Source organism: Gopherus evgoodei, chromosome 9 (assembly GCF_007399415.2).
Source record: "Gopherus evgoodei ecotype Sinaloan lineage chromosome 9, rGopEvg1_v1.p, whole genome shotgun sequence".
Lineage (NCBI taxonomy): Eukaryota > Metazoa > Chordata > Testudines > Testudinidae > Gopherus > Gopherus evgoodei.
In genome coordinates this window covers 484,384-512,216 of record NC_044330.1, presented here as the reverse complement: position 1 = coordinate 512,216, position 27,833 = coordinate 484,384, and the positions used below count along the sequence as shown (strand labels likewise).

General features: G+C 44.6%; 1 protein-coding gene across 31 annotated transcripts in view; it reads left to right on the top strand.

Annotated features, from left to right (window-relative positions):
• DLG1 (discs large MAGUK scaffold protein 1) overlaps positions 1 to 27,833 on the top strand; it is a 395,120-nt gene that overhangs the window by 178,595 nt on the left and 188,692 nt on the right. For 20 of the 31 annotated variants that reach the window (XM_030574808.1, XM_030574804.1, XM_030574802.1 and 17 more), the window contains one exon: positions 6,767 to 6,865. The exons of the other annotated variants lie outside the window; for them this stretch is intronic. In XM_030574808.1, the coding sequence (XP_030430668.1) occupies positions 6,767 to 6,865 (99 nt within the window). The remainder of the gene's footprint in view (positions 1 to 6,766; positions 6,866 to 27,833) is intronic. 31 annotated transcript variants of the gene reach the window in all.

The following is a 27,833-nucleotide window of genomic DNA, read 5'->3' as shown; positions in this document are numbered from 1 at the left end:
CCACACAATCTTTGTGAATGTAGTTCAAGTTATTTATCATTTCAGTTTCAGTATTGATTAGTATGAACTGACAACTATGAAAACTGTCCTTCATGTGAAACTGATTAAAGTTTAGTATTTAGCATTTCTTTACAAAAAGACACAAATTGATATGTGCTCTTCTCCAAAGCCTGATATCTCTATCTATCTAATAGGATTTGTTGATAGGTACTGTATATATCTCAGAGACCTTTCTACCACATTGTGACCTCTCATCAGTGGATCCTGGAAACATTCTGTAACAATAGTGGGTATTGGTGAGGATGGTTTCAGCACACTGCTACAACCACTGTTACGAAGTCTCAACACTTTTATACTGCTCTAGTTGTACATAGAAGACTGAGTTGCAGTTTTGTTTTTTAAATAAATAAAACTGAGTCTTATTAGGCAGCAGTTTGCCCAGTTGCTAAGGTTTGCTTAGCTTTATCACACTTTTTGCAAATCAGTGGGATAATTTGTATATTTGAAGATAATTTGAAAATAACCATAAACTTCTGTGTTTAGAAATTTGTGTGGGTTCAGTACTGGTGAAAGGAAATGGATTGCTCCTAATGACATGTCACTGGTTTTTTTTTCCTCAGTGGATTTCCCCCTGAGTAGCAGGAGGAGTTATGGCAAGGCAGAATCCCATTCCTTGCATACTTCAGACTGTGTGTGCAGTGCAGTATTTTGTTTAGGATCTTTTTTACACTACATCACACCCACACATGCCCACATTCCTGCATGTGTGTTGGAGAAGACAAGGTCAAAAAAATTCATTTGCACTTAGAGTGGCAGTTGGTGAAGTTTGTGGTGGGCCTTCATTCCTGGGTGACCTTAGTTTCTGGGGGGGAGCTCCTTTTAGAGCCCCTTACAAAGCTGTGTCTCCTACATAGATGAGCTTTAACCTAACTATAGAAAGTTCATTGTACCAAAGGAGGGAAGTGGTCAACACCAATCTTCATTCTGGTGCTTTTGTTCCTAGGCCAAAGCCATTGAGCACCTTGAAGATAAGGACTAGGACCTCAAACTTGATGTTCCATGGGAAGCCAATGTAGAGAGTGCAGGACAGATTTGATATGTCTGTGGTAGCCAGTGGTGCTGAGGAGATGTGGTCCAGCATTCAGTACCAGTTGGGGTTTCTTAGCTGAACGCTTCATTCTCCAGCTAAGAGATGATCCCAGGTATATGCCTCAGGGTCACTGTTTTGGAGCACTTCAGCAAAAATGGTTCAACTATTTCCAAGAACAAGATTAGGGAAAAATATATTATTTTGCCCATATTAACAAATTGGTTGTAAACTGATCCTCCATGTTTTGGAGGAGGAGGAAAGATCATCCTGGAGCAAGGAAAGTGCTCTTTGCTATCTCTGTGAAAATTTGACCAATTTATAAGCCTTTGAAAAATCTCAGTTCACATATGCTCACTAGAATCTAAAGCCTCTGAAGAGTCTGTCTGCATTGAGCATACTCCAGTTCAGGGCTCTAGGGACTGAGCAGGACTTTCCCTGGAATTTGCTGTTCCCAACTGCTGTGGGCCACTATTGGCTCAGGCACAGAAACTGGAAGCAGGGAGGCTGTCTCCTATGCTGTCAGGACCCTCCTAGTGCCCAGACATCTTATTTGTGTTATTCTGGGGAATACATTGGACCAAAGGACCTGAGGGCTGGGGGAGAAGAAGACTGGGACTGGGAGCTGGTAGATTGTAGTGGTATAGAGAACCTGGGAGTAGAGGGTGGTAGATTGGGGCAGACTGGGTCAGGGAACCAGGAAGGAAATGGAGGGGGGGAACACATGAGGTGGATGGGAGGTGGAGACGGGGACAAAGTCCTGGTGATGCAGGAGAGTATGATTAGGATCCAGTAATGGGTGTTTGTCTTACGTAGGACAAGGAGCCAGAGGGAGAACTGGGACTTGTTGACCACGGAGACTAGGATGAGGAGCTCAAGTAGGGGTGGACTGGCAGGAGTCAGCAACAGCTGGAAGCTGGCTGAAATAAGCATGTAACTCCAGTGGGAACACAGATTGGATGGGGGGCAGAGGGAGAGAACACTGAGACTAGCTGTAGAAGGTGGGCAGGAGGGAAGAGAGAAAAACTGAAAGAGAGACAGTGCCTGGAATGGAAACTGGGCTAAGGATCCAGGGGGATGGTGTGCTGGAACTGAGCCAGTGGATGGGAGTGGGGTATTGGGAAGATAGAATGAGAAGCTGGGAATGACTGGGCAACAAGACTGAAGGTGGAGAGTAGGAGCCCGGGAAAGGACACTTGGGGCCAGTGTAAGACAGTGAGGGAGACATTGGAGAAGGGAAGGGAAGTCTAGGAGCTGATGGGACAAAGGACAAACAAATTGACTCATCCTCATGGGAATGACAATCTACTGCTGCTATCGTCTAGTCCAGTAGTTTTCAGCCAGGGTTACGCATACTTCTGGGGGTACGCAGAGGTCTTCCAGGAGGTATTCAGCTAATTGAGATCAGAGTTTCTGAACCTGGAGGTTGCAGGATAGGTTTAGGATGGTCACAAGTGCAGGGTTGGCATTAGGGACTGGCAAGCATGGCAGTTGCCCAGGGCCCCACAAAGCCAAGTTACATGCTTGAGCCCTGGGCGCTGGGACTCAGGTTTCAGACAAGGGCCACAAGTGAAAAACATGCCCAAGTATCACATTATAATGTAAATAGAATACATCTCTACCCCGATATAATGCTGTCCTCAGGAGCCAAAAAATCTTACAGCATTGTAGGTGAAACGGTGTTATATCGAACTTGGTTTGATCTGCCGGAGCATGCAGCCTCCCCCCCACCCCCGAGCGCTGCTTTACTGCGTTATATCCGAATTCTTGTTATATTGGGTCACATTATATCGGGGTAGAGGTCTATTTGTATTCCAGTCGATTTATTTTATACTTGTATGTTAAAAATGAGAAATAAGCAATTTTTCAGTAATAGTGTACTGTGACACTTGTATTTTTATGTCTGATTTTGTAAGCAAGTAGTTTTTAAGTGAGGTGAAATATGGTGTATGCAAGATAAATCAGACTCCTGAAAGGGATACAGTAGTTTGGAATGATTGAGCACCATTTGTTTGTTCCTTTAGCCCAAGTTGCAGAGATCTAAAGGCTCCAACCCTGCTGATGAACCATTTGGATGTTAATATAGTGCAATAGGATCACAATTTAATTTTCAGTTCGCATTTTTAACAAGCTAGGAAATCACAAACAAAAAAACTATTAAAATTAATGAGACAGTTTTAATTATGTAATTTCCTAACTTTTGAGGATTTATTTTGCAACCTTAGTGTTATTTTAGTGTAGCTCTTACTGTATAATACAAATAGCTCAAATTAGCGTTAAAAAGGGTTGTCTTCTTTGCATTCCAAAATGAGTCACATAACATGCAAGTGAGGTTGGTTGAAGAGTTGACCAGAGATTTTTATACATGAGCTACAGTGTACTTAACTTCTCAAGCTAGTTAGCTAGATCAACATTATCTAAGGTAACATATGTCTCTTTAAGACCTGCTGATAACTGGAGTTCTGTTATATTGTACATGTATTTGTCTTTTGTTACTTTTGGATACATCTGTGTACGATCAACTTTCTTGAGGCATCTCCTTTCTACAGTTAAAAATGTAATATTTAGAAAATTGTGAGGCTGTATATTTAAAGCTGTAAGGATATTCTGATACCTTTGAGAGAACAATTTATTAGTAATCCTTTAAAATGTTAAACCATTGTTTTCTAATATTAAGAGTTTAATATTTGAAGTGTTACTGAAATGCCTTTTCTTACAGTGTAAATGTGCAGAAATGTATTTAAAATATATCATGCATAATTTTAAAATCTTGTTCTATTTGATCCTTCTTTTAAATGGTTTAAAATTTTTGCTGTTTGTTGTATTGTTGCGCTTACAATCATGTTATCTTAAATTTAGTTGGAATATCAAGTTTTGATATACACTAAGTTTTAATTTTGTTCTGCTATTATGCAGATCAGTGTTTTAAATGATGTTGCCTGTAGTTCATATTATTTACTGCTTGGTGGTGGAACAGTATTTTAAATTATGTGCCTTTAAAATTATTTAACTCCATTAAATTTTAGCACACAATGGGGTTCCTAAATTGTCTTCGCACTTATCTACAAATGTTATTCCTTTGATTTAATTAAATCAATTCCTAAATTGATATAATTAAATCTGAGTAAACCACCAAGAGTTCTGTCAATATAAAGGTGTTTATACCTGAATATTTTATTTTGTTACAGACACATTTATACTAGGGCTGTTGATTAATCACTGTTAACTCATGCGATTAACTCAAAAAAATTAATCACAGTCGCACTGTTAAGCAGTAGAATACCAAATGAAATTTATTAAATATATTTGGATATTTTTCTGCATTTTCAAATATGTTCATTTCTATATATTTCTATATATAACAGAATACAAAGTATACAGTGCTCACTTTATATGAATTTTATTACAAATATTCGCACTATAAAATAAAAGAAATTATATTTTTCAATTCACCTCATACAGTACAGTAGTGTAATCTCGTTATTGCGAAAGTGTAATTTACAATGTAGATTTTTTTGTTGCATAACTGCACTCAAAAACAAAACAATGTAAAACTTTTGAGCCTACAGGTCCACTCAGTCCTACTTCTTATTCAGCCAATCGCTAACACAAACAAGTTTGTTTACATTTATGGGAGATACTGCTACTTATTTACAATGTCATCTGAAAGTGAGAACAGATGTTCACATGGCACTTTTGTAGTCAGCGTTGCAAGGTATTTACGTGCCAGATGTGCTAAACATTCGTATGTCCCTTCATGCTTCGGCCTCCATTCCAGAAGACATACTGATGATGCTCATGAAAATAAAATGTGTTAATTTTGTGTCTGAATTCCAGGAATGTGTGGGGGGGAATTGAATGTCTCCTGTTCTGTTTAACCGTATTCTGCCATATAGTTTGTTAATAGCAGTCTCGGATCATGACCCAGCACATGTTGATTTTAAGAACACTTTCACAGCAGATTTGACAAAACAAAGAAGGTAGCAATGTGAGATTTCTAAAAATAGCTACAGCAGTCGACCCCAAGGTTTAAGAATCTGAAGTGCCATCCAAAATCTGAGAGGGATGTGGTGTGGAGCATGCTTGCAAAAGTCTTACAAGAGCAACACTCCAGTAACGGAAACTACAGAACCCGAACCATCAAAAAAGAGAATCAGCCTTCTGCTGGTGGCATCTGACTCAGGGCTTGGCTACACTGGCGCTTTGCAGCGCTGCAACTTTCTCACTCAGGGATGTGAAAAAAACACTCTCCTGAGCGCTGCAACATGCAGCGCTGCAAAGTGCCAGCGTAAACAGTGCCGCAGCACTGGGAACTCGGCTCCCAGCGCTGCAAGCTAATCCCCATGAGGAGGTGGAGTACGTGCACCGCTGGGAGAGCTCTCTCCCAGCGCTGGCGCTGCAACCACGCTCACACTTCAAAGCGCTGCCGTGGCAGCGCTCCTGCTGCAGCGCTTTGAAGTTTCGAGTGCAGCCATACCCTCAGATGCTCTGCTTTGGATTGTTATTGAGCAGAACTCATCATCAGCAAGGATGCATGTCCTCTGGAATGGTGGTTGAAGCATGAAGGGACATATGAATCTTCAGTGCATCTGGCACGTAAATATCTTGCAACACCAGCTATAACAATGTCATGCAAACGTCCCTTCTCACTTTCCGGTGACGTAAACAACAAGTGGGCGGCATTATCTCTTGCAAATTGTAACCAAACTTGTTTGTCTGAGCGATTGGCTGAAGTAGGACTGAGTGGACTTGAAGGCTCTAAATTTTACATTGTTTTATTTTTGAATGCAGTTATTTTCTTGTACGTAATTCTACATTTGGAAGCTCAACTTTCATGTTAGAGATTACACTACAGTACTTATATTAGGTGAATTGAAACATACTATTTCTTTTGTTTTTTACAGTGTAATTAATTGTAATAAAAATAAATATAAAGTGAGACTGTACACTTTGTATTCTGTTATAATTGAAATCAATATATTTGAAAGTATAGAAAACATCCAAAATTTTAAATAAATGATATTCTATTATTGTTTAACAGCACAACTAATCAAGATTAATTTTTTATCACATGATTAATCAAGATTAATTTTTTTAATTGCTTGACATCCCTACTTTATAGTGATAGACCTGAATCCACACTAGGGAGTTGCACCAATTTAACTAAATCAATTTTTCTACCAGTTGCATTAAATCAGTGCAGAACATATATTCCAGACCTTACTATTTTTCTCTCTGAAGTACCCAGAAACTACATTAGTTGTTCATTTTGCCAGTTGTTTCCCTTCAGTTACCCTTTATGCTATAGATAACATGTGTTGTGATCTGGATCTAATGCCAGCTGAAGTCTTTCCATTCCCTTCAGTGGGCTTTGGATCAGGCCCTTCCTGATCCTGGGAAGTTAGTGACTTGTTGACAATAGATGTTGTGAGCACTCATCACTTCTCAGTTTGGAGCCCTGTGTTTGTAGGTACTGTATAGTGGAATGCACTATGTATTGCAAGATAACATCTTTATGTACTTAAGAGTCTATTGTTCAAAGATATCAGCTTTTATTGTTAAATGTTTTTAACATCTAAATCCATTTAAATATGATAGTTACACATTTCCTCAATTTGTCTTGTTTGTGTTTTTCTACTTTGTATCACTTTCTTGACCTTTTTTATTGATGATTTTTAGCCAACAGAAGCTGTTCCTCCCTCTTCTCCCATTCTCCCTGTGATCCCTGTCCTGCCAGTCCCTGCTGAGACCACTGTCATCCCATCCTCTACATCACAGGTTTTTATTCTTTTTTTCTTGTCATTTTTTATTTATTTTTATAGCTGTTCTTTTAAATAACATTTTCTCATTGTTGCAGTCAGGTTTGTTCCATGAATTATAAAGTGAATAAATTATTAATCCGTATACAGTGTAAAGGAAGTACTGCAGTTTGTGCTTAAAGTTGTAAATGTACGAACACCTTTCTTTTTAAAACCTGTTATTCTGTAAGTCTATGAGAGTGCCCTTTCTGAGGTATCCTTTAGACAATTCAAGGTTAAGGTTAAGGATGTGCATAATTGTTTGTCGGTTCAGAACATTACTGTTTGCAGAAATCCCTGTTCCAAAGTGTCAGCTTCTCTGGGGTTACCATTGTAACTTAATTTGTGTTCTCTGGCTTACAGGTTAGTTAGGCTTTATATCCTAAAGCAGCAAAGGAGGCTGAAATATTTCAAAAATACTGCTGAGGGTGTTTATCATGGAAATAAATTAATTGGAAATAAAATTTAGTATCACAAAATGATGAGTGTGTTTAAAATCATATGCAGCACTATAGAAGTGTGTAAGAATTGTTTGAAGAGTGTTGGATGTGGGAGTTACCCTACAGAGTTTGCATAATCAATTGCTTCAGTGCAAGTTACATGTAGAATTAAATACTCTGACAATAACTTCTAAAAAGTCCTCAACATATTAGGTGATACTGCAGTCTAATGGAAGAGTTACACCGTTGAAGATAAGTGGGAACTTCTAATTCTGACAAAAACAGAAAAAGGATAAAATATCTAAAATTGAATAATAGTTCTGGGCTTCAGAAAACATGTGACTTTCAAAAGTCACTATAAATCAGTTAAGTTACTATGAAATACTAAGGACTAGATAAGTAACATTATTCTAAGAAAAAGATGAGATCATAGAATATGAGGGATGTAAGGGACCTCAGGAGGTCATCTAGTCCAACCCCCTGCTCAAAGCAGATGAGGTGGCATGCAAAACAGGAGACTAAGCTGAGCTACTTTCTGAATTTCTTATTGTCTGCAACTTTGTCTTCTAGTCAGTCTCTGGTCCCAATAGAAATAATAATTAAATATTAAATTATTCATATACTACTAGGATTAGAGCTGATCAGTTAATCAGAGTAAACTTTTTTCTACTCAGTGGAGAAATCAGATATATAAATACTGTAATGTTTTGAATAAGTAGATAACTATCCAGTCCTTCAAGTATTCTAATGATGTAATGGTTTTTCTGACAGGAGCAAAGGTTCAGTAGAAAAAATAATTGTATGTACAAAAAGGAATCTGGAAAGTAGAATGGCCTAGCTTGCCATTCTACTTATGTGGTCTTTAATTTGTGTTTTTTTAAGGGCAGAGGGAACATTTTCTATGGACTCTAATTTCCTTTATTTTAATACACTTCCTTTTAAGAATCCCAACAGGAATGTCACTATCTTTCCACAGAAGTATGAATTCGGAGCTTGAGTTCAGACTACCACTGGAGGGAGACCTTGCAAGCTACTGGTGGAGAGTTCTGGTGCTGAGGCTTTTGGGTTTTTTTCTAGATGCCTCTGATCGCTATTGGCTTATTTGCCTCATTGGCTAGCTAAGTTCTCATATTCCACCAAGACTAAATATAAGCCACACACCTGGCTAAGGCTGAAATGGAAGCATCTTAAATGGAGTGCAGGTTCTCATGCTTCTCGTTTGCCATGCATACTACATTCTGAATTAGGCAAATAGAGTTGTTGCTGCAGAGACACATGGATGTGGGCCAACACTGCTCCTCCATTTTTCCTGGGCAAGATGTTTTGGCAGCTAAGCACTTCTCCCATCAAGTCTGTTTCCTATCCTTGTTGCATCTTCACCACTAGCCAATATTATAGTTAGTTGTTACCAGTAGTGTACTGTGCTCAGCTGGATAGCTTCAGATGACCCATGCAGAGACAGAGCCCATGCCAGTGTTCCAGCCTCAGTCTGTCACTCTTGTCAGTGCTACTCTTTAGTACAGTGTCAGTCTTTTCTGAATTAGGAAGCAAAAGAGTAAAATTGAGAACTAAGTCATTGTTTCTGTCAATGCAGTGTGATGACATGGCACTCCTCTTTACATTTTATTTTATTAAGCTAGTATTTTGTCTCTAGGATATTGCTTATATTTTCATGGTGTCTTGTGTGTGTATTTGAAGTGTGAAAGAGTCAGGAGAGTAAGTTGGAACAGTGGTCCCCAACCTTTTTCGTCTGGTGGGTGCCAGACAACAAGCCACGGAGCATTGTGGCGGCGAATGAGCATCCGCTGAAATGCTGCTGACAAGCAGCAACGTCAATAGGCTTCGCTGCTGAAATGCCACCAACAAGCAGCGTCATGCAGAGGCGCCACTGCCGAAATACCACCGAAAATTGGTGGCATTTTGGTGGCAACACCTCTGGATGCTGCTGCTTGTCGGCAGCATTTCGGTGGATGCTTGTCCGCTGGCCAGTACACAGGTGCTCTTAGACATCCTGGCGGGTGCCATGGTGCCCATGGGCACCGCGTTGGGGACTCCTGTATTAGAAAAACTAACAAGTATGGAAGGGCTAGAAAAACTAGGATTCTCTCACATATACCCATACTCCCTCTTCCCCATGCCTGTCAAAAAAGCCACTGTGGCTTTTAGACCTATTATACTTCATCTGCTCTATTGTGTACACATAAACAATAATACAGTTATTACAGCTCTAGTACAGTTTTCCTCCAGTCCCACCACATTATTTTCAGGCCTATAAAACCAACTTTCTTTCTGGATCTTCATCAGTCTGATTGTATAATTTCAACAGAAGGAAGTAAGCTGTGTTAGGTGGCCAAGTGAATGTGAAGCGGCAAACCTGAAATAAGGGCTTGAATTTCTATCTTTAATGTGTGAACAGTGTCATTTGGTCACAGCCAGCAATGGGGAAATTAGGGTGAAAGAAGGTCTGTATTTTGTATGCCAAACATGCAAATTTTCCACCCTCTGGTGCCATCTCTTTTTACTATGACTGGGACTTCCTGACTTTCAATACAACCATTTTTTTCAGATCATGAATGTATTATTTTCAGAACACTTTAAAATCTTTGTCGATGATGACTTCATAATCATGTCATATTTGACTTTAAAGGAACACTGTTAGGTGTTAAACTGTTAAGAATATGGTGGGAATAGTTTCTATAGTGTAAAAAGCCATGTAAAACAAACTTAAGAAAAAGAGGGTTAGCTGGTACAAGTTATTTGTAACAAGTGTGAAGATTTTTATATCTAGGTTGTCACTTTAAATCTGGCCCAGGTTAATAGTGATTGAAAGTTATTACCATCTGCTCTGTTGTGGTTTATCTGATGATGATGATCGTCCATCGCTGTCGATGAAGACCTCAACAACTCATTCGTTCGATGACTGGGCTCTGTGCGTCCGAAGATGACTGATCAGTCTGATTTGGGCATGGAACGTCCTGTCACACGTCGGGCAGACATGTAATGGCACTGTCGATGATGTGCAGGCAGCCCTGGACTTGCGTAGTTCACGCTTTCTTTCAGCCTCAGCAGTACGCCTCGCCTCAGAGTTATTACTGCCTGTGTGAATGAGGCTGCGCCATGCTGGATGGCTCAGTGCAAGGGTTTCCCATGTGGTGGTGTTGATCTCGAGGGACTTCAGAGAGGTCTTCAGCATGTCCTTAAACCGCTTCTTTTGTCCTCCGTGGGAGCGCTTTCCCTGGGTGAGTTCTCCGTAGAAGAGCTGTTTAGAAATGCGCTTGTCTGACACGTCCGGCCCATCTGCTCTGGGCTCTCATCAGCAGTGTGTGAACTGACTGCAGACTAGCTCTGGTAAGGACTTCAGTATGGGCACTTTGTTCTGCCATCTGATTTTTAGAAGCTTTCGCAGACAGGAAATGTGGAAGTGATTGAGCCTTCGTGCATGACTTCAATAGACAGTCCTCGCCTCGCAGGCATACAGCAGAGTTGGAAGCACCGCTGCTCAGTAGACCTTCAGCTTCGTTAGTATGCTGATCCCTCGACGATATGGCCGTTAAAAAAGCTAATGCAGTTTTAGGATGCATCAGGCGAGGTATTTCCAGCAAAGATAAGGAGGTGTTAGTACCGTTATATAAGGCACTGGTGAGACCCCACCTGGAATACTGTGTGCAGTTCTGGTCTCCCGTGTTTAAGAAGGATGAATTCAAACTGGAACAGGTTCAGAGACGAGCTACTAGGATGATCCGAGGAATGGAAAACCTGCCTTATGAAAGGAGACTCAAAGAGCGGCTTGTTTAGCCTAGCCAAAAGAAGGCTGAGGGGGAATATGCTTGCTCTTTATAAATATATCAGAGGAATTAATATTAGGGAGGGAGAGAAATTATTTAAGCTTAGTACCAGTGTAGACACCAGAATAAATGGGTATAAACTGGACACTAGGAAGTTTAGACTTGAAATTAGGTGAAGGTTTCTAACCATTAGAGGAGTGAAGTTCTGGAACAGCCTTCCAAGGGGAGTAGTGGGGGCAAAAGACATATCTGGTTTTAAGACTAAGCTTGATAAGTTTATGGAAGGGATAATATGATGGGATAGCTTAATTTTGGCAATTGATCTTTGATTATCAGCAGATAAGTATGCCCAGTGTTCGGTGATGGGATGTTGGATGGGATGGGATCTGAGTTACTACAGAGAATTCTTTCCTGAGTGCTGGCTGGTGAGTCTTGCCCACATGCTCAGGGTTTAGCTGATCGCCATATTTGGGGTCGGGAAGGAATTTTCCTCCGGGGCAGATTGGCAGAAGCCCTGGAGGTTTTTCGCCTTCCCCTGCAGCGTGGGGCATGGGTCACTTGCTGGTGGATTCTCTGCAGCTTGAGGTCTTCAAACCACAATTTGAAGACTTCAATAACTCGGACATAGGTTAGGGGTTTGTTATAGAAGTGGATGGGTAGGGTTCTGTGGCCTGCTTTGTGCAGGAGGACAGACTAGATGATCATATTGGTCCCTTCTGACCCTAAAGTCTATGAGTCTAAGAGGGATGTTCCCAGACGTTGGAGCGCAATGGGCCAAAAGCAGAGCTGGCTTTAGCAATTCAGCAGTTTATTTCATCATCGATTGACACTGCTCGGGAAAGGGTACTGCCCAGGTACGTGAAGTGGTCCACTGCCTGAAGTCTCTGTCCATTTACAGTGATGGATGGTTCTGAGTACGGAGCGTGGGGAGCTGGCTGGTGCATGACCTCAGTCTTCTTGATGTTAATGGTGAGACTGAAGTTGTTGCATGCATATGAAAACTTGTCCATACTGGCTTGCATTTCTGGCTCTGTACTAGCATTCAGAGCACAATCATCAGCGAAGAGAAAGTCTCGAAATACAGTTTCCTTCACCTTGGTGATAGCATGCAGTCGCCTCAGATTGAATAGTTTCCCATCAGTTCTGTACTTCAGGCCTACTCCTTCAGTGCAGTGTTGAAAGGCATCAGTCAGAGTGGCAGAGAATATCATGCTGAACAAAGTGGGTGCTAAAACACACCCTTGCTTGACACCGTTGATGACTGGGAAGGCCTCAGATGTTTCACAGTCATCCAGGACACGAGCCATCATACCGTGATGAAACTGATGTACCATTAGTATGAATCTGTCTGGACAGCCGAATTTCAACATGATCCTGCACAGGCCCTGTCGACTGACAGAGTCAAACGCTTTCGTGAGGCCCACAAAAGTTGTGTAGAGTTCATGATTCTGTTCTTGACATTTCTCCTGTAGCTGATGTGCAGTGAAGATCATGTCAATAGTCCCACGTCCCTTGCGAAAGCCGCACTGTGATTCTGGCAGTAAGCCCTGCTCCAGGTGAGCGATCAAGCGGTTCAACAGAACCCGTGCAAGAACTTTCCCCCCTGTAGAGAGCAGCGAGATTCCACGGTGACTGTTGCATACCTGGCGATTGCCCTTCCTCTTATAGATGTGCACGATGGACGCATCTCTAAATTCCTGTGGAATGGATCCCTGCTTCCAGAAGGACTGAAACAGCTCAGTGAATTTCCGTAGCAGCACAGGTTTATCTAATTTCTAGTCGACAGGTGTTCACGTAAAAATTGGCACCCTTCCTTGCAATCTCAGCAGAAAGACTAAGTATTAGAAAAACTAGAAAGTTGAACTACTTCTGAACCTTAAAGGCGGTGTTCCTTCCATAAGAGTTGAGGCACCCTGGTGGAATAGTATGAGAGAACTTCCACTGCTACCACCATGTTTTGTAGATAAATAAGATGCAGTCTCAAGGACTGTCTCTCTGGCAGTGTTCATCAAAATGATTTTTCTTATTTTGCTTGTGTTGTTAAAAAATGAGGAAAAAATTTATGACATAACGTGAATTGTTCTGCTATTGCAAACCCAGCAGAAGGATCAAAAGTAACCAGCAAACTGGTTACTATTTGTATAATTGATAGTACTGGTAATAAATAAGGCTATGAGTTTGTCATGGAGGTCATGGAAGGTCACAGATTCTGTGACTTTCCATGACCTCCATGACTTTAACAGTGGCCAGTGCACCTGACTCAGGGGCAACTCAGGCAGCCCCTGCACCAGGTGCAATGGTTGCTGCTGGGGGAATCTCAGGCCTTCTCTCCTCCCTCCCCCCCCCCCCCACAGCAGCAGAGTTTGCTTGTGGGAGGGCGCAGGGAGTTGGTGGGTTCTGGGCAGCACTTACCTGGGGGATTCCTTAGAAACAGCAACATCCCTCTTGTTTTCAGCTGCTAGGCAGAGGTGTGGTTGGGCAGCTTTGCAGACTGCCTCCACCTGCCGGAACTGCCCCTGCAGCTCCCATTTTGGCAAAGGGCAAATATAGTGCCAATCTCTAAAAAGGGAAATAAGGACAACCTGGGGAATTACAGACCAGTCAGCTTAACTTCTGTACCTGGAAAGATAATGGAGCAAATAATTAAGCAATCAGTTTGCAAACATCTAGAAAATAATAAGGTGGTAAATAAGCCTATGTTTGTCACGGAGGTCATGGAAGTCACGAAATCCGTGACTTCCAGAGATCTCCATGACATTCTCTGCTTCTGGACTCTGGAGCTGACAGCCAGTGGGGCCCTGGCAGGTTTCCTGTGACAGGTGATGGCAATGACACACGACAGGGAGCCCCTGCAAAGTTCCAGGGACAAGTGACAAACTCCTGAGGGGACCCTCCTCAGGGTTTCAGCAACAGGTGACAGCCTCACATGGGGAGCGGGGGACACCTCGGGTGAATCGCTCAGGTGTGTCATTTTCTCTTTGGGAAATATGATCACCTTGCAGCTCCCAGCCGCCGTAGGTGGAGGGGTGGGGGTGCTGCATCTTCCAGCTGCCCTGGGCAGAGGGGGAGAACCCCACAGTTCCCAGCCATAATGGTGGTAGGGGAAACCATGGAGCTGCAGCAGCAAAAGTCACAAACAGGTCACAGCTTCTGCGAATTTTTGTTTATTGCCCATGACCTGTCCATGACTTTTACTAAAAATAACCATGACAAAATTTTAGCCACCGCCTTCGAGGAGTGTCCCTGTGAGCGCTCCACTTTAGGTGTCTTGGTGCCATGCACTTGTAATCGGAGACTTGTAGTAGCAGTGCCCTGGTTGGCTGAGCCTCTCGCGCTGCTCTGAGTGGCTACTTAGCATGTGGAGCCAACTGTCCCTCAGTTCCTTCTCTACCGCCTTTGGCTTGAGTTGGAGCGACAGCAGCACCCTCGACTATTTTGTAAATTGCTTATATTCCCATTTGTTTTTTTCCGTTTTCCCATCCTTATTTACCCACTTAAAAAACTTCCAAAACTTTATTTTGCCACCAGCAGGTCTCTGCCAACGGTGACTGAACTAAGACCGTTCTCTATATACCTGAAACTCCTTAGGCATGTCTGGTTCCCCCAGCTTTAAACGTTGCCTGACTTGCAAGCTGTCAATTCCTGTATTGGATGGTCACGCTCTATGCATCCACTGTCTTGGGGAAACCCATATACTGCAGAAGTTATCTGCCGGAACACTGAAAGCCTGGGACCTCCAACTAAAATTATTAATGATGGAGATCTCTCAGGCCAGCCTTCGACCCAGAGTCCAGGACTCCTCCTGGCCAATGGTTCCGAGCAACAGCTGCAGACGGGCTCGACACAAACCGTGTCTAAGGACCCTGCACCTAAGAAGATGACCAAATGTCGGTCGCAGTCGTTGCCACAGAGAGATCCCCCTAAAAAGAAGTGGTCTCTTGGCAAGAAATCTGCCCCGGTACCGACGGCACTGAGAATCTTGGACCGAGAGGCCCCGGGAACATCCAGTACCGAGATGTCCCGAGGAGCCAAGACACTGATGCGGCTAGGCTCTTCCTCAGGTGCACGAGCCAAAGCTAAGCTCCCTAGCTCCGCACTGACAGTGCTGAAGAACGGCTAGTGTAATGGCGCCACCTGCTGCCTACACACAGCCTAACAAGACCTCGGCACTGTCAGAACATACTACACAGCCATCCACAACACTGAGCTTCCTGATACAGCTACCCTTTACCAGACAGGTGGACCTAGCAAACTCCTCCACGCCGTGAACCTTTTTCTTTGGCACCGACGGTATCCCAGTCAGACCAGGACCGAGCCGAATAGGCACTTCTAGTGGCTATGCTCCTCCATTAGCTAGTGATGACTATGAAGCGGATGGTTCAGCTCTTTTTACCCTTTGTCATATCTCCCCGAAACCAGGATTCTGTCACCAGCAACCACCAATGCAAGGGTAAAGCTGGCAGACACAACCATGGATGCTACTGCCTGTTGTTATGCCACCCAATTGGCCATACTGGGACCCGTGGACAATCTACAGAGCCCAGAATCTTAAACCCCCCAACCCACCAGCATCAAGGGCCACCCTGTCCTCTTCACCCACGAACCCACCGCCATCGGAGGCCCAGGAGGGAAGAAGAAGCGGAGCCGGAAGAGGCTCTTGAAGGTGACACAATGCTACCCATCCATATTTCGTCCTCGTCCCCAGACAAAACAGTTATGCCACCACCTCCCACCACAGTCAATACCTTCAAGTCCTTCCAGGACTGGTTTAAAAGAATTGCAGAATCCATGGATATCTCCTTAGCAGAACTGCCAGAGCTCTCTACCCCCCTACCCACCCACCTTCCCTATTCCTCTTCAGGGACCCCCTCATGACACCTTGTTGTGGCAGGAAATAAACCATCCCCTGCAACTAGGAGCTGTGGAAACAGTACCACTCCAATGCAGGAGAAGAGGGTTTTATTCCCAGTATTTTCTCACACAGAAAAAGAACGGTGGCTGGAGGCCCATTCTGGATTTATGGAACCTCAACAAGTTTGTAAGGATGCAGGGCTTCAAAATGGTTACTCTGGCAACCATAATTCTGGCATTATAGAAAGGAGATTGGCTCTCGTCCCTCGATCTACAGGACACCTACTTTCACATCACTATTCATCCAGCACACAGGCGACTTCTGCACTTCACAGTAGGCCATCAACATTACCAATACAAAGTACTACCCTTCGGCTTGTCGACTGCCACAAGGGTATTCTCCAAAGTCTGAGCTGTCGCCACAGCTCAGCTCTGCAGGCTAGAGACAACAATCTTCCCATACTTGGGTGACTGCCTCGTAAGAGCACAAACTCAACAGATAGCAGTACAGGCTACACAAACCAATATAATCCTCTTCACCAGCTAGGGTTTCAAGTAAACATCCAAAAGTCCACTTTGGTCCCTATCCAGGAACTAGAGTTTATAGGGGCCTATCTTGACTGCTTCTCAGCACAAGCGAGATTACCCCAATAGCGATTCCTCAACCTAACCAGGCTGATAACAGTGATCACAGACAGCCCCCAAACATCCACCATGGCCTGCCTACAACTCCTTGGCCATATGGCTGTTACAGCTTATTTAGTCAAACATGCCAGACTGCATATGAGATGCCTACAGTCCTGGCTCCGCACCTGCTATATACCACACAAGCATTCCCTCCACAAAGGCTGTCTATGCCCTGCAATGTGAAGGGCTCCCTCAAATGGTGGATGCAACCACAAAACATCTGCTTGGGGAGTCCCATTTCAACATAAAGCTCCTACTATAACAGTTACCACAGATACTTCCCTCGGGGGATAGGGAGCCCATCTGGACAACACTACTATCCAGGGACGTTGGTCCCCAGCAGAAACAAATCTACACTTAAACATTCTAGAGCTCCGTGCAGTCAGAAAAGCATGCGAACACTTCCTTCCCCGGCTCCAGCTCGGATTCGAACACACTCCACCAGAGCGCTATCCACATCAGTAGCGTTTCTCAATAATGTACCTATTGTAGATATTTGCAGGACAGCTGCCTGGGCCTCAGCCCCCACATTTATCAAACACTATGTCCTGGAACAACATTCCTCTGCCAACACTCAGTTCGGACTCTCTGTGCTATGCTCCATCAACAAAGATACTCAGAAGCCCCTCTTCCATCGAGGGATACTGCTCCATAGTCACCTAAAGTGGAGCACCCACAGGGACATTCCTTGGAAAAAAAAGAGAAGGTTATTCACCTTGTGCAGTAAATGAAGTTCTTCGAGATGGTTGTCCCTGTGAGTGCTCCACTACCCTCCCTCCCTCCTCCCCTGTACTTTGGAGTTTCACGCTGACTCTCTGGGGTAGAGAAGGAACCGAGGGGACAGTTGGCTGCACATGCTAAGTAGCTGCTTGGAGCAGCCAGCCGGGGCACTGCTACTACAAATCTTGGATTACAAGCGCAGGGTGTCAAGACACCTAAAGTGGAGCACCCAGAGGGACAACCATCTTGAAGAACTTCAGTTACTGCACAAGCTGAGTAACCTTCTCTTAGTGATAGGTAACAGTTAGCATGGATTTGTCAAGAACAAATTGTGTCAAACCAACCTGATAGCTTTCTTTGACAGGGTAACAAGCCTTGTGGATTGCAGGGAGGGGTGGGGGGGTGGGGGAGGAGAGTGGTAGACTTGATATATCTTGACTTCAATAAAGCTTTTGATACTGTCTCACGTGACCTTCTCATAAACAAACTTGGGAAATGCAACCTAGATGGAGCTACTATAAGATGGGTGCAAAAGTGGTTGGAAAACCATTCCCAGAGATTAGTTATCAGTGGTTCACGGTCATTCTGGAAGGACATAACGAATGGGGTCCCAGAGGGATTAGTTCTGGGTCCAGTTCTGTTCAATATCTTCATCAGTGATTTAGATAATGGCATAGAGAGTACACTTACTAAGTTTGCAGACGATACCATGCTGGGAGAGGTTGCAAGTGCTTTGGAGGATAGGATTAAAATTCAAAATGATCTGGACAAACTGGAGACATAGTCTGAAGTAAACAGGATGAAATTCAATAAGGACAAATGCAAAGTACTCCCCTTAGGAAGGAACAATCAGTTGCACACATACAAATGGGAAATGACTGCCTAGGAAGGAGCACTGTGGAAAGGGATCTGGGGGTCATAGTAAACCACACGCTAAATAGGAGTCAACAATGTAATGCTGTTGCAAAAAAAGCAAACATCATTCTGGGATGTATTAGGAGGAGTGTTGTAAGCAAGACATGAGAAGTAATTCTTTTTCATCGAGTGATTGTTCATATTGATTCCAATTGCATGTGCGTGTGCCATGTGCAGTTGGAACGTTTTTCCCTTAGCAGCACCCATCGGATCAGCTGTAGAGCCCCCCTGGAGTGGCACCTCCATGGTGCTCAGTATATGATCCTGGCAACTCGTCAGTTCCTTCTTAGCGCCAGTGACGGTCATTGGAACTGTGGCATCATACTTTGCAAAGTCTCCACGTTTCCCTAGTTTTGACTGGGACTGCTTGTATTCTATAGTTAGTTAAGTATCAGAGGGTAGCCGTGTTAGTCTGGATCTGTAAAAGCAGCAAAGAATCCTGTGGCACCTTATAGACTAACAGATGTTTTGGAGCATGAGCTTTCATGGGTGAATACCCACTTCCTCAGATGCATGTAATGGAAATATCCAGGGGCAGGTATATATATGTGTGCTAGCAAGCAAGCTAGAGATAAAGAGGTCAGTTCAATCAGGGAGGATGAGGCCCTGTTCTAGCAGTTGAGGTGTGAAAACCAAGAGAGGAGAAACTGGTTCTGTAATTGGCAAGCCATTCACAGTCTTTGTTCAATCCTGAGCTGATGGTGTCAAATTTGCAGATGAACTGAAGCTCAGCAGTTTCTCTTTGAAGTCTGGTCCTGAAGTTTTTTTGCTGCAGGATGGCCACCTTAAGGTCTGCTATAGTGTGGCCAGGGAGGTTGAAGTGCTCTCCTACAGGTTTTTGTATATTGCCATTCCTAATGTCTGATTTGTTTCCATTTATCCTTTTCCGTAGAGACTGTCTACGGAAAATTTGACACCATCAGCTCAGGATTGAACAAAGACTGTGAATGGCTTGCCAATTACAGAACCAGTTTCTCCTCTCTTGGTTTTCACACCTCAACTGCTAGAACAGGGCCTCATCCTCCCTGATTGAACTGACCTCGTTATCTCTAGCTTGCTTGCTAGCACACATATATATACCTGCCCCTGGATATTTCCATTGCATGCATCTGAGGAAGTGGGTATTCACCCACGAAAGCTCATGCTCCAAAATGTCTGTTAGTCTATAAGGTGCCACAGGATTCTTTGCTGCTTTTATAGTTAGTTAGTTAGTTCTCAGTGACTGTAGTTCTAGTTAGTTAGTTAGTTAGTTGGATGTTGGGCTCAGGAGTTTACCCTCCACCCTGACTGTATTCTCCTTTGACGACTTACATGCCTAAGTCCCAGGGATGCAAGCTCTGCCAGTCCTGTAACAAGTCCTTACCAACGGGTGACCCTCATGATGCTTGTTTAAAGTGTTGGGGGGAAATATATCTGTTAGAGAAGTGCAGGATTTGTAAGGGCTTTTGTCTCCGAACCAAGAAAGCTTTTCCTAATATCCAACCTAGACCTCCCCCACTGCAACTTGAGACCCTTACTCCTTGTTCCGTCATTGGGTACCACTGAGGACAATCTAGATCCATCCTCTTTGCAACCCCCTTTCAGGTAGTTGAAAGCAGCTATTAAATCCCCCCTCGTTCTTCTCTTCTGCAGACTAAACAATCCCAGTTCCCTCAGCCTCTCCTTATAAGTCATGTGCTCCAGCCCCCTAATCATTTTTGTTGCCCTCTGCTGGACTCTTTCCAATTTTTCCACATTCTTCTTGTAGTGTGGAGCCCAAAACTGGACACAGTACTCCAGATGAGGCCTCACCAATGTTAAATAGAGGGGAATGATCACATCCCTCGATCTGCTGACAATGTCCCTACTTATACAGCCCAAAATGCCGTTAGTCGTCTTGGCAACAAGGGCACACTGTTGACTCATATCCAGTTTCTTGTCCGCTGTAACCTCTAGGTCCTTTTCTGCAGAACTGCTGTCTAGCCATTCGGTCCCTAGTCTGTAACAGTGCATGGTATTCTTCCGTCCTAAGTGCAGGATTCTGCACTTGTCCTTGTTGAACCCCATCATGTTTCTTTTGGCCCAGTCCTCTAATTTGTCTAGGTCCCTCTGTAGCCTATCCCTACCCTCCAGCATATCTACCATTTCTCCAAGGTTAGTGTCATCTGCAAACTTGCTGAGAGTGCAGTCCACGCCATCCTTCAGATCATTAATGAAGATACTGAACAAAACTGGCCCCAGGACCGACCCTTGGTCACTTGAAACCAGCTGCCAACTAGACATGGAGATGTTGATCTCTACCTGTTGAGCCCAACGATCTAGCCAGCTTTCTATCCACCTTATAGTCGAATCATCCAGCCCATACAGCCCAGCAGTGGCCTTTTGGGGCCTCTTGGGCCGTACCACCACGCCTAGGGTGTCCAGTCCAAGGTTTCACACTCAGTGGTGTCCGAGCGTAGGGTGCTGGAGGCAGCGGCTAGTCACCCCATCCTTAGGGGTTCAGAGGAGTTCGCAATCACAGCACCTCCTCCGGAGCCCACTCCTGTTCCTGAGGCAATCCCTGGAGCAGCAGGTGTGGAGCTTGAGGCAGGGCAGAAGGTTCCAGATGACCCAGTTCTCCCGCTGCCATCCTCCTCATCCTCCCCTGATGAGGCAGTGACGGACACCTCTGTCTCGGTATCACCCCGTATGTATAGGCATGCCCACAAGGAACTCCTGCGCAGGGTGGCACACAATATGAAGATGAAGGCAGAAGAGGTGGTAGTGTTGGAGGATCCTATGGTGGACATCCTGGCACCAGAAGGACTTTCCAGGGTCGCTCTACCACTCATCAAAACTATTCAAGTCAATGCAGAGACCATTTGACAGACCCTGGCCTTCATACTTCCCCACGCTAAGGGTGTGCAGAGGAAGTACTTTGTGCCCTCCTAGGGATTTGACTACCTGTTTACTCACCCACAGCCTTGCTCATTCGTAGTGTTGGTGGTAAATGAATAGTAGAGGCAGGGACAGCAAGCCCCAGCACCTAAATCTAAGGATGCCAAGTGCCTGGATTTATTCAGATGCAAAGTATGCTCCATGGGGGCTTGCAATTGCAACCAGCAGGCAATCCTGAGCAGGTACAGTTTTAACTCCTAAAACTCAATGCTGAAATTTTAGGGAGCTGGTACAAGTAGAGTCCAGAGAGGAATTTGGGGCAATTGTTGAGGAGGGCAAGGCAATAGCATGGACCTCTTTACAGGACTCACTGAATGTTGCGGACTCAGCAGCACGCACCTTGTCGTCAGGAATAGTTGAGGCATAGCTCATAGCTGCAGGCCTTGGGGCTCTCATCCGAGTTTCAACAAATTATGCAGGATCTACTGTTTGACGGGATGGGTCTGTTTGCTAAACAGACTGAATCCAGGCTGCATAACCTCAAATACTCCAGGACAAGTATGAAATATTTGGGTATGCATACCCTGGCAACCCAATGAAAGCTCTTTAAGCCCCAGCCGCCGCAACAGCGGTCTTATTCTCCTCAGCCAAGGCAGGATTTCTACAGACACAGGGGTAGGTATGGCAAATGCAAGCCCTCCCACCCCCCCTTCCAGATAGTGACAAGGTCTGACTAAGTCTTCATTGGGCTCAAAACAGACATTCTGAAGGTACGCCTGAGGACATAGCACCAGTCTCAACGCCAGATCCTTCCCCATGTTTTTTGAACCATCTATTCCACTTCTGCCATGTCTGATCCCAAATAACATCAGACCATTGGGTTCTTTGCACGGTAGAAGTGGGATATTCTCTCCAATTCTGCCCCTACCCTCCCTCCAACCCCCTTCCCCATCCCTCTTCAGGGACCCTTCTCATGAACAACTCCATATCCAGGAGATGCAGGCACTTCTTGCCATAGGAGCAGTAGAGGGGCATTGAGCAGTAGAGGGGCACAGGGGATTCTGTTCCCACTATTTTCTAATCCTCAAAGCCAAGGGGGGTTTCAGACCCATTCTAGACCTGAGAGGACTCAACAAGTTCATGGAAAAGTTGAAGTTCCACATGGTCTTCCTTAGTATAATTATCCCTTCTCTGGATTCGGGAGACTGGTTCACCGCCCTCAATTTGAAAGATGCATAGATCCACATAGCTATTTGGCCGGCACACAGATGCTTTTTATGGTTTGTGATCAATCAAAAACATTATCAGTTCATGGTCCTCCCCTTCAGCCTGTTGACAGTCCCTCCAGTTTTCACCAAGTGCATGTCGGTGGTAGCAACCTTCCTCCAAAGGAGGAACGTGTAGGTATACCCTTACCTCGATGACTCGCTGCTCAAGGGTTGCACCAGAGAGCAGGTGGAGTTGCAGGTCCTTCTGGTCACATCCATGTTCAAGACTGGGTCGCCTCCTCAATGTAAACAAGGCAACATTGTCACCGATCCAGAGGACAGAGTTTATTGGGGCAGTGTTGCACTCAGTTCAGGCAAGAGCAAGTCTGCCGGAATCCCGACGAGCATCATTCGAGGCTTGAGGAAGTACCCGACCACTATGGTGTGAAGTTGTCCGTGTCTACTCGGTCACATGGCAGCCTGCACGTTCGTGGTCTGGCATGCCAGGTTGAGGCTCAGGCCTCTGCAGTCGTGGCATGCTTCGACGTACTGCCCGGAGTGTGACAGCTTGAACCTGGTAGTCATGATGCCACAACAGGTGCTAGAATCGCTTCAATGGTGGTCAATGCTTGAATAGTCTGCAAAGGAGTCCCCTTCAATAGTCCTCAGCTTTCCTTGTCTCTAGCTACGGCTGTGTCAGCTCTAGGTTGGGGCTCACATTTGGGAGATCTCCAAATGCAGGGCCTCTGGTCACAGGACAAACTCTCTCTCCATATCATTACCAAGGAGGTGAGAGCTATATGTCTCGCATGCCAGGCCTTTCAGACTCAACTGCAAGGCCAGTATGTGACAGTCATGACGAACAACACCACTGCAATGTTTTACATCAACAAGTAGGGTGGAACCTGTTCCTCGCCCCACTTTTAGGAGGCTCTCAGACTCTGGGAATATTTTATAGCACACTCCATTCACCTGGAAGCATCATATCTGCCAGGAGTCCAGAACATACTGGTGAACTGCCTCAGCAAGTCCTTCCACAACCGTGAGTGGTCCATCTGGCCAGATGTCATTCACTCCATCTTCTAGAAGTGGGGTTTTCCCCAGGTCAACCTGTTCGCCACCTGGAACAACCAGAAGTGCCCAGTGTTTTGCTCCTTCCAAAGAAGCAGCCCGGGCTCAATCATGGACACATTCTTGCTACCCTAGGGAGGCTGTCTGCGCCTATCCCCCTCATGCACAAGGCCCTACTTGGGGTTTGCAGGGAGAGGGCGGAGATAATTATGGTGGTACCAGCGTGGCCTTGGCAACACTGGTACACCATGTTCCTGGATCTGTCAATCAATATGCCAATTGTATTGCTGTTTCTCCCTAACTTGATCACTTGGGACCGTGGTCGTCTTCGTCACCCAGACCTCCAGTCCCTCCACCTCATGGCCTGGAAGCCTAATGGCTGAACCCCATTGAACTGCTGTGCTTGGAGCAAGTGAGGGAGGTCTTACTCGGCAGCAGAAAGCCCTCCATGAGGGCCATGATGTGACCAGCATCATACACCTCCCACTTCAGATGAGGTTACCTCTTATTCTGGAGTACTTTCTGCACCTGAAACAGCAAGGTCTGGCAGTGTCATCCATAAAGCTACACCTAGCAGCTATCTCAGTTTTTCACCCCTGAGTCTCGAGGTGCTTTGTTTTTGCCAACCCCATGGTTAGCCAGTTTCTCAAGGGCCTGGACCAGCTACATCCTCAGATTAGATAGCCTGTTCCTGCATGGGACCTCATTCGAGCCACTGGCGACCTGCTCCCTCCTCTACCTGTCATGGAAGGTAGCCCTCTTAGTGGGCATTACATCAGCAAAAAGAGTGTCTGAGTTGACGGCTCTTACCTCAGATCCACCTTATACAGTTTTCCATAAGGACAAGGTGCAGCTGAGACCTCACTTGGCCTTTCTGCCTAAAGTGGTGTCTCATTTCCATACCAGCCAAGACCTGTTCCTGCCCGTTTTTTATCCAAAGCTGCATACCAGTAGCCATGAGCAGAGGCCACACTCCTTGGACGTTGGGCGAGCGTTGACTTTCTATATTGAATGCACCAAGCTGTTCAGGAAATCGAATCAGCTGTTTGTTACAGTAGTGGACCGGATGAAAGGACTACAGGTCCCATCTCAAGGAATATCTTCCTGGATCACGTCCTGTATCTGCATGTGCTATGAGCTGGCCAAAATACCACTTACGGCACACTCCACAAGGTCACAGGCCTCACCAGTAGCATTCCTGGCCTAGGTCCAGATCCAAGAAATTTGCAGGGCAGCAACTTGTTCCTCGGTACATATGTTCACCTCTCATTACTCCATCGTCCAGCATGCCAGAGATGATGCAGCCTTCCACAGAGCGGTGCGTCAATCTGCGATTCCGTAACTCCGACCTCACCTTTTAGGTAAGGCTTGGGAGTCACCTAATTGGAATCAATATGAGCAATTACTTGTAGAAGGAAAAACAGTTACTTTCTCGTAACTGTTGTTCTTCAAGATGTGTTGCTTATATCCATTCCAAACCCACCTGCCTTCCCTGCTGTCAGAGTATCCGACAAGAAGGAACTGAGGAGACGCCAGGTCAGCAGGGTCATATATGGAGTGCCATAGAGGTGCCTCTCTAGTGGGCTTCACAGCTGAACCGGCAGGTGCTGCTAGGAGAAGAACTTTCTGCCGACTGCATGCGGCATGCACACGTCTAATTGGAATGGATATGAACAACGCTTTTCAAAGAACAGCAGTTACGAGAAGGTGAGTAACTCTTTTTTCCACTCTACTCTGCATTGATTAGGCCTCAACTGAAACATTGTGTCTAGTTCTGGGTGCCACATTTCAGGAAGGGTGTGGACAAATTGGAGAGTCCAGAGAAGAGTGATAAAAATGATTAAAAGTCTAGAAAATATGACCTATGAGGGAAGATTTGAAAAAAAATTGGGTTTGTTTAGTCTGGAAAAGAGAAGGCTAAGGCCTGGTCTACACTCGGGGGAGGGGAGGAATTGATCTAAGATACACAACTTCAGCTACGAGAATAGCGTAGCTGAAGTCGATGCATCTTAGATCGAATTAAAATTACTTATTTCGCGTCTTCGCAGTGCACTGCAGCTCCCTCGTCAACTTTGCTTCCGCTTCTCACCGAGCTGGAGTTCAGCAGTCGATGGGAGAGCAATTGGGGATCGATTTATCGCGTCTACACTACCCATGATAAATCGATCCCTGATAGATCAATCGCTATCCGGAGGGTAGTGTAGACGTACCCGTGGTGCGGTTTTCAAGTACATAAAAGGTTGTTACAAGGAGGAGGGAGAAAAATTGTTTGTTTTTAAACCTGTGAGGATCAGACAAGAAGCAGGGGGGTTAAATTGCAGCAAGGGCAGTGTAGGTTGGACATTAGGAAAAACTACCTAACTGTCAGAATGGTTAAGCACTGGAATAAATTGCCTAAGAAGGTTGTGGAATCTCCATCATTGGGGATTTTTAAGAGCAGGTTGGACAAACACCTGTCAGAGATGATCTAGATCAGTGTTTCCCAAACTATGTTCCGTGGAACACTGCTGTTCCGCACGATGTGAATAGGTGTTCCATGAAAGACTCTTCCACTTGATTTTAGTACTACTTATATGTGCTTTCCAGTTAGAAATTGTTAGTTCAAGTTATTTTAAATTTGTGTTTTTGCTTTGTTTTATAAAATAAAACATATTTGAGCATAAATAACACAATTTTTTACTTGAAAACCAAATGACTACAAAATAATACTGTAAGTGTTCCGTAATAGGCTAAAAAGTGTTCCGTGGCCAAAAAAGTTTGGGAAATGCTGGTCTAGATAATACTTAATCCTGTCTTGAGTGCAGGGGACTGGACTAGATGACCTCTTGAGGTCCCTTCCAGTTCTATGATTCTATCTTGGAGTCATTATGGATAGTTCTTATAGTCGGAGGAGAGCCTGAGACCAGAGTCCTGGTGTGAGGCAGGACCTGCTTACAGAGTTTGGCAAGAACAGGACTGATATTGCAGACATACACATTCCTGGGAGGTGCTGGTCACAGAGTGTTCACGCAGACACATCCTGATGTCAGGTTGTACCAGAGCATCCCCATATCAAGGATAATAAATAATATAATATATAGAGATATATCTATCTCATAGAACTGGAAGAGACCCCGAAAGGTCATTGAGTCCAGCCCCCTGACTTTACTAGTAGGACCAAATACTGATTTTGCCCCAGATCCCTGAGTGGCCCCCTCAAGGATTGAACTCACAACCCTGGTTTTAGCAGGCCAATGCTCAAACCACTGAGCTATCCATCCCACCCCCAAGGATGGTATGGGGCATTCCCCAAGTATGACAGGCGCACACTGACCCCTTCTGGAGGATAAGGTCAGAATGCTTTGATCAAACCAACATGGTAATGGGTGATAACTAGTGATGTCAGGGGGTAGTAACTAACTATGTCAAAGGGACATTACTAACTTGTATGTATCAGGGTATAAGGATGTATCTCAGAGGGAATATCTTTGTCTGGTCTTAGCGAGGAACAGAAAGTCCCGCCATTCACTGAGCTGGTCCATTGTTACAGGCATACATGTATTAGTGGTCTGGTAGAGTCTGTGAGATACTAATACCATGATTTGTCAACAATAAACATGGCTGGGTGCCTTCGTCCCTTAATGGATCTTGTGATCATTGGGTGGTTCGCTCGAGGTCTGCCGTGCCAGCTGTCTGCGCAGGGCTGGGGTGGCACACAGAGGGAACACACACACAGCCAAATATCTATCGACATCTAACCTCAGTTCTCTGAAAACATCCACTCAATGTGCAGTGGTAGTCAAAAAAGCGAATAAAATGTTGGAAATCATTAATTGCCTCTCTCTAAATTTGTGGGATGTCCACATCTCTAATACTCAGTGCAGATGTGGTTGCCTCATCTCAGAAAAGATATATTGGAATTGGAAAAGGTTCAGAAAAGGGCAACAAAAATGATTGGGGTAGGTAACGGCTACCATATGAGGAGAGATTAATAAGACTGGGACTTTTCAGCTTGGAAAAGAGACGACTAATGGGGGATATGATAGAGAGCTATATAATCATGACTGGTGTGGAGAAAGTAAATAAGGAAGTGTTATTTACTCCCTCTCATAACACAAGAGCTAGGGGTCACCATATGAAATTAATAGGCATCAGATTTAAAACAAACAAAAGGAAGTATTTTTTTTTCACACAATGCACACAGTCAGTCTGTGGAACTCCTTTTCAGAGGATGTTGTTGTGAAGGTAATGGAAGGAGGAGGCACACATTAGAGCCCTAGGGGGGCTTATGTTAGGGCCTTAGTGGGCCTGTGGGTGATCACTGCTTCCCACCACCGAACAGAGATGTAATGAGGTTGAGTAGTGTCCACAAAAGAGAAACTAAATAGCTAATTATTCCTCAAGAAAGGCTTTTAATGACTTACGACTATAAAGGC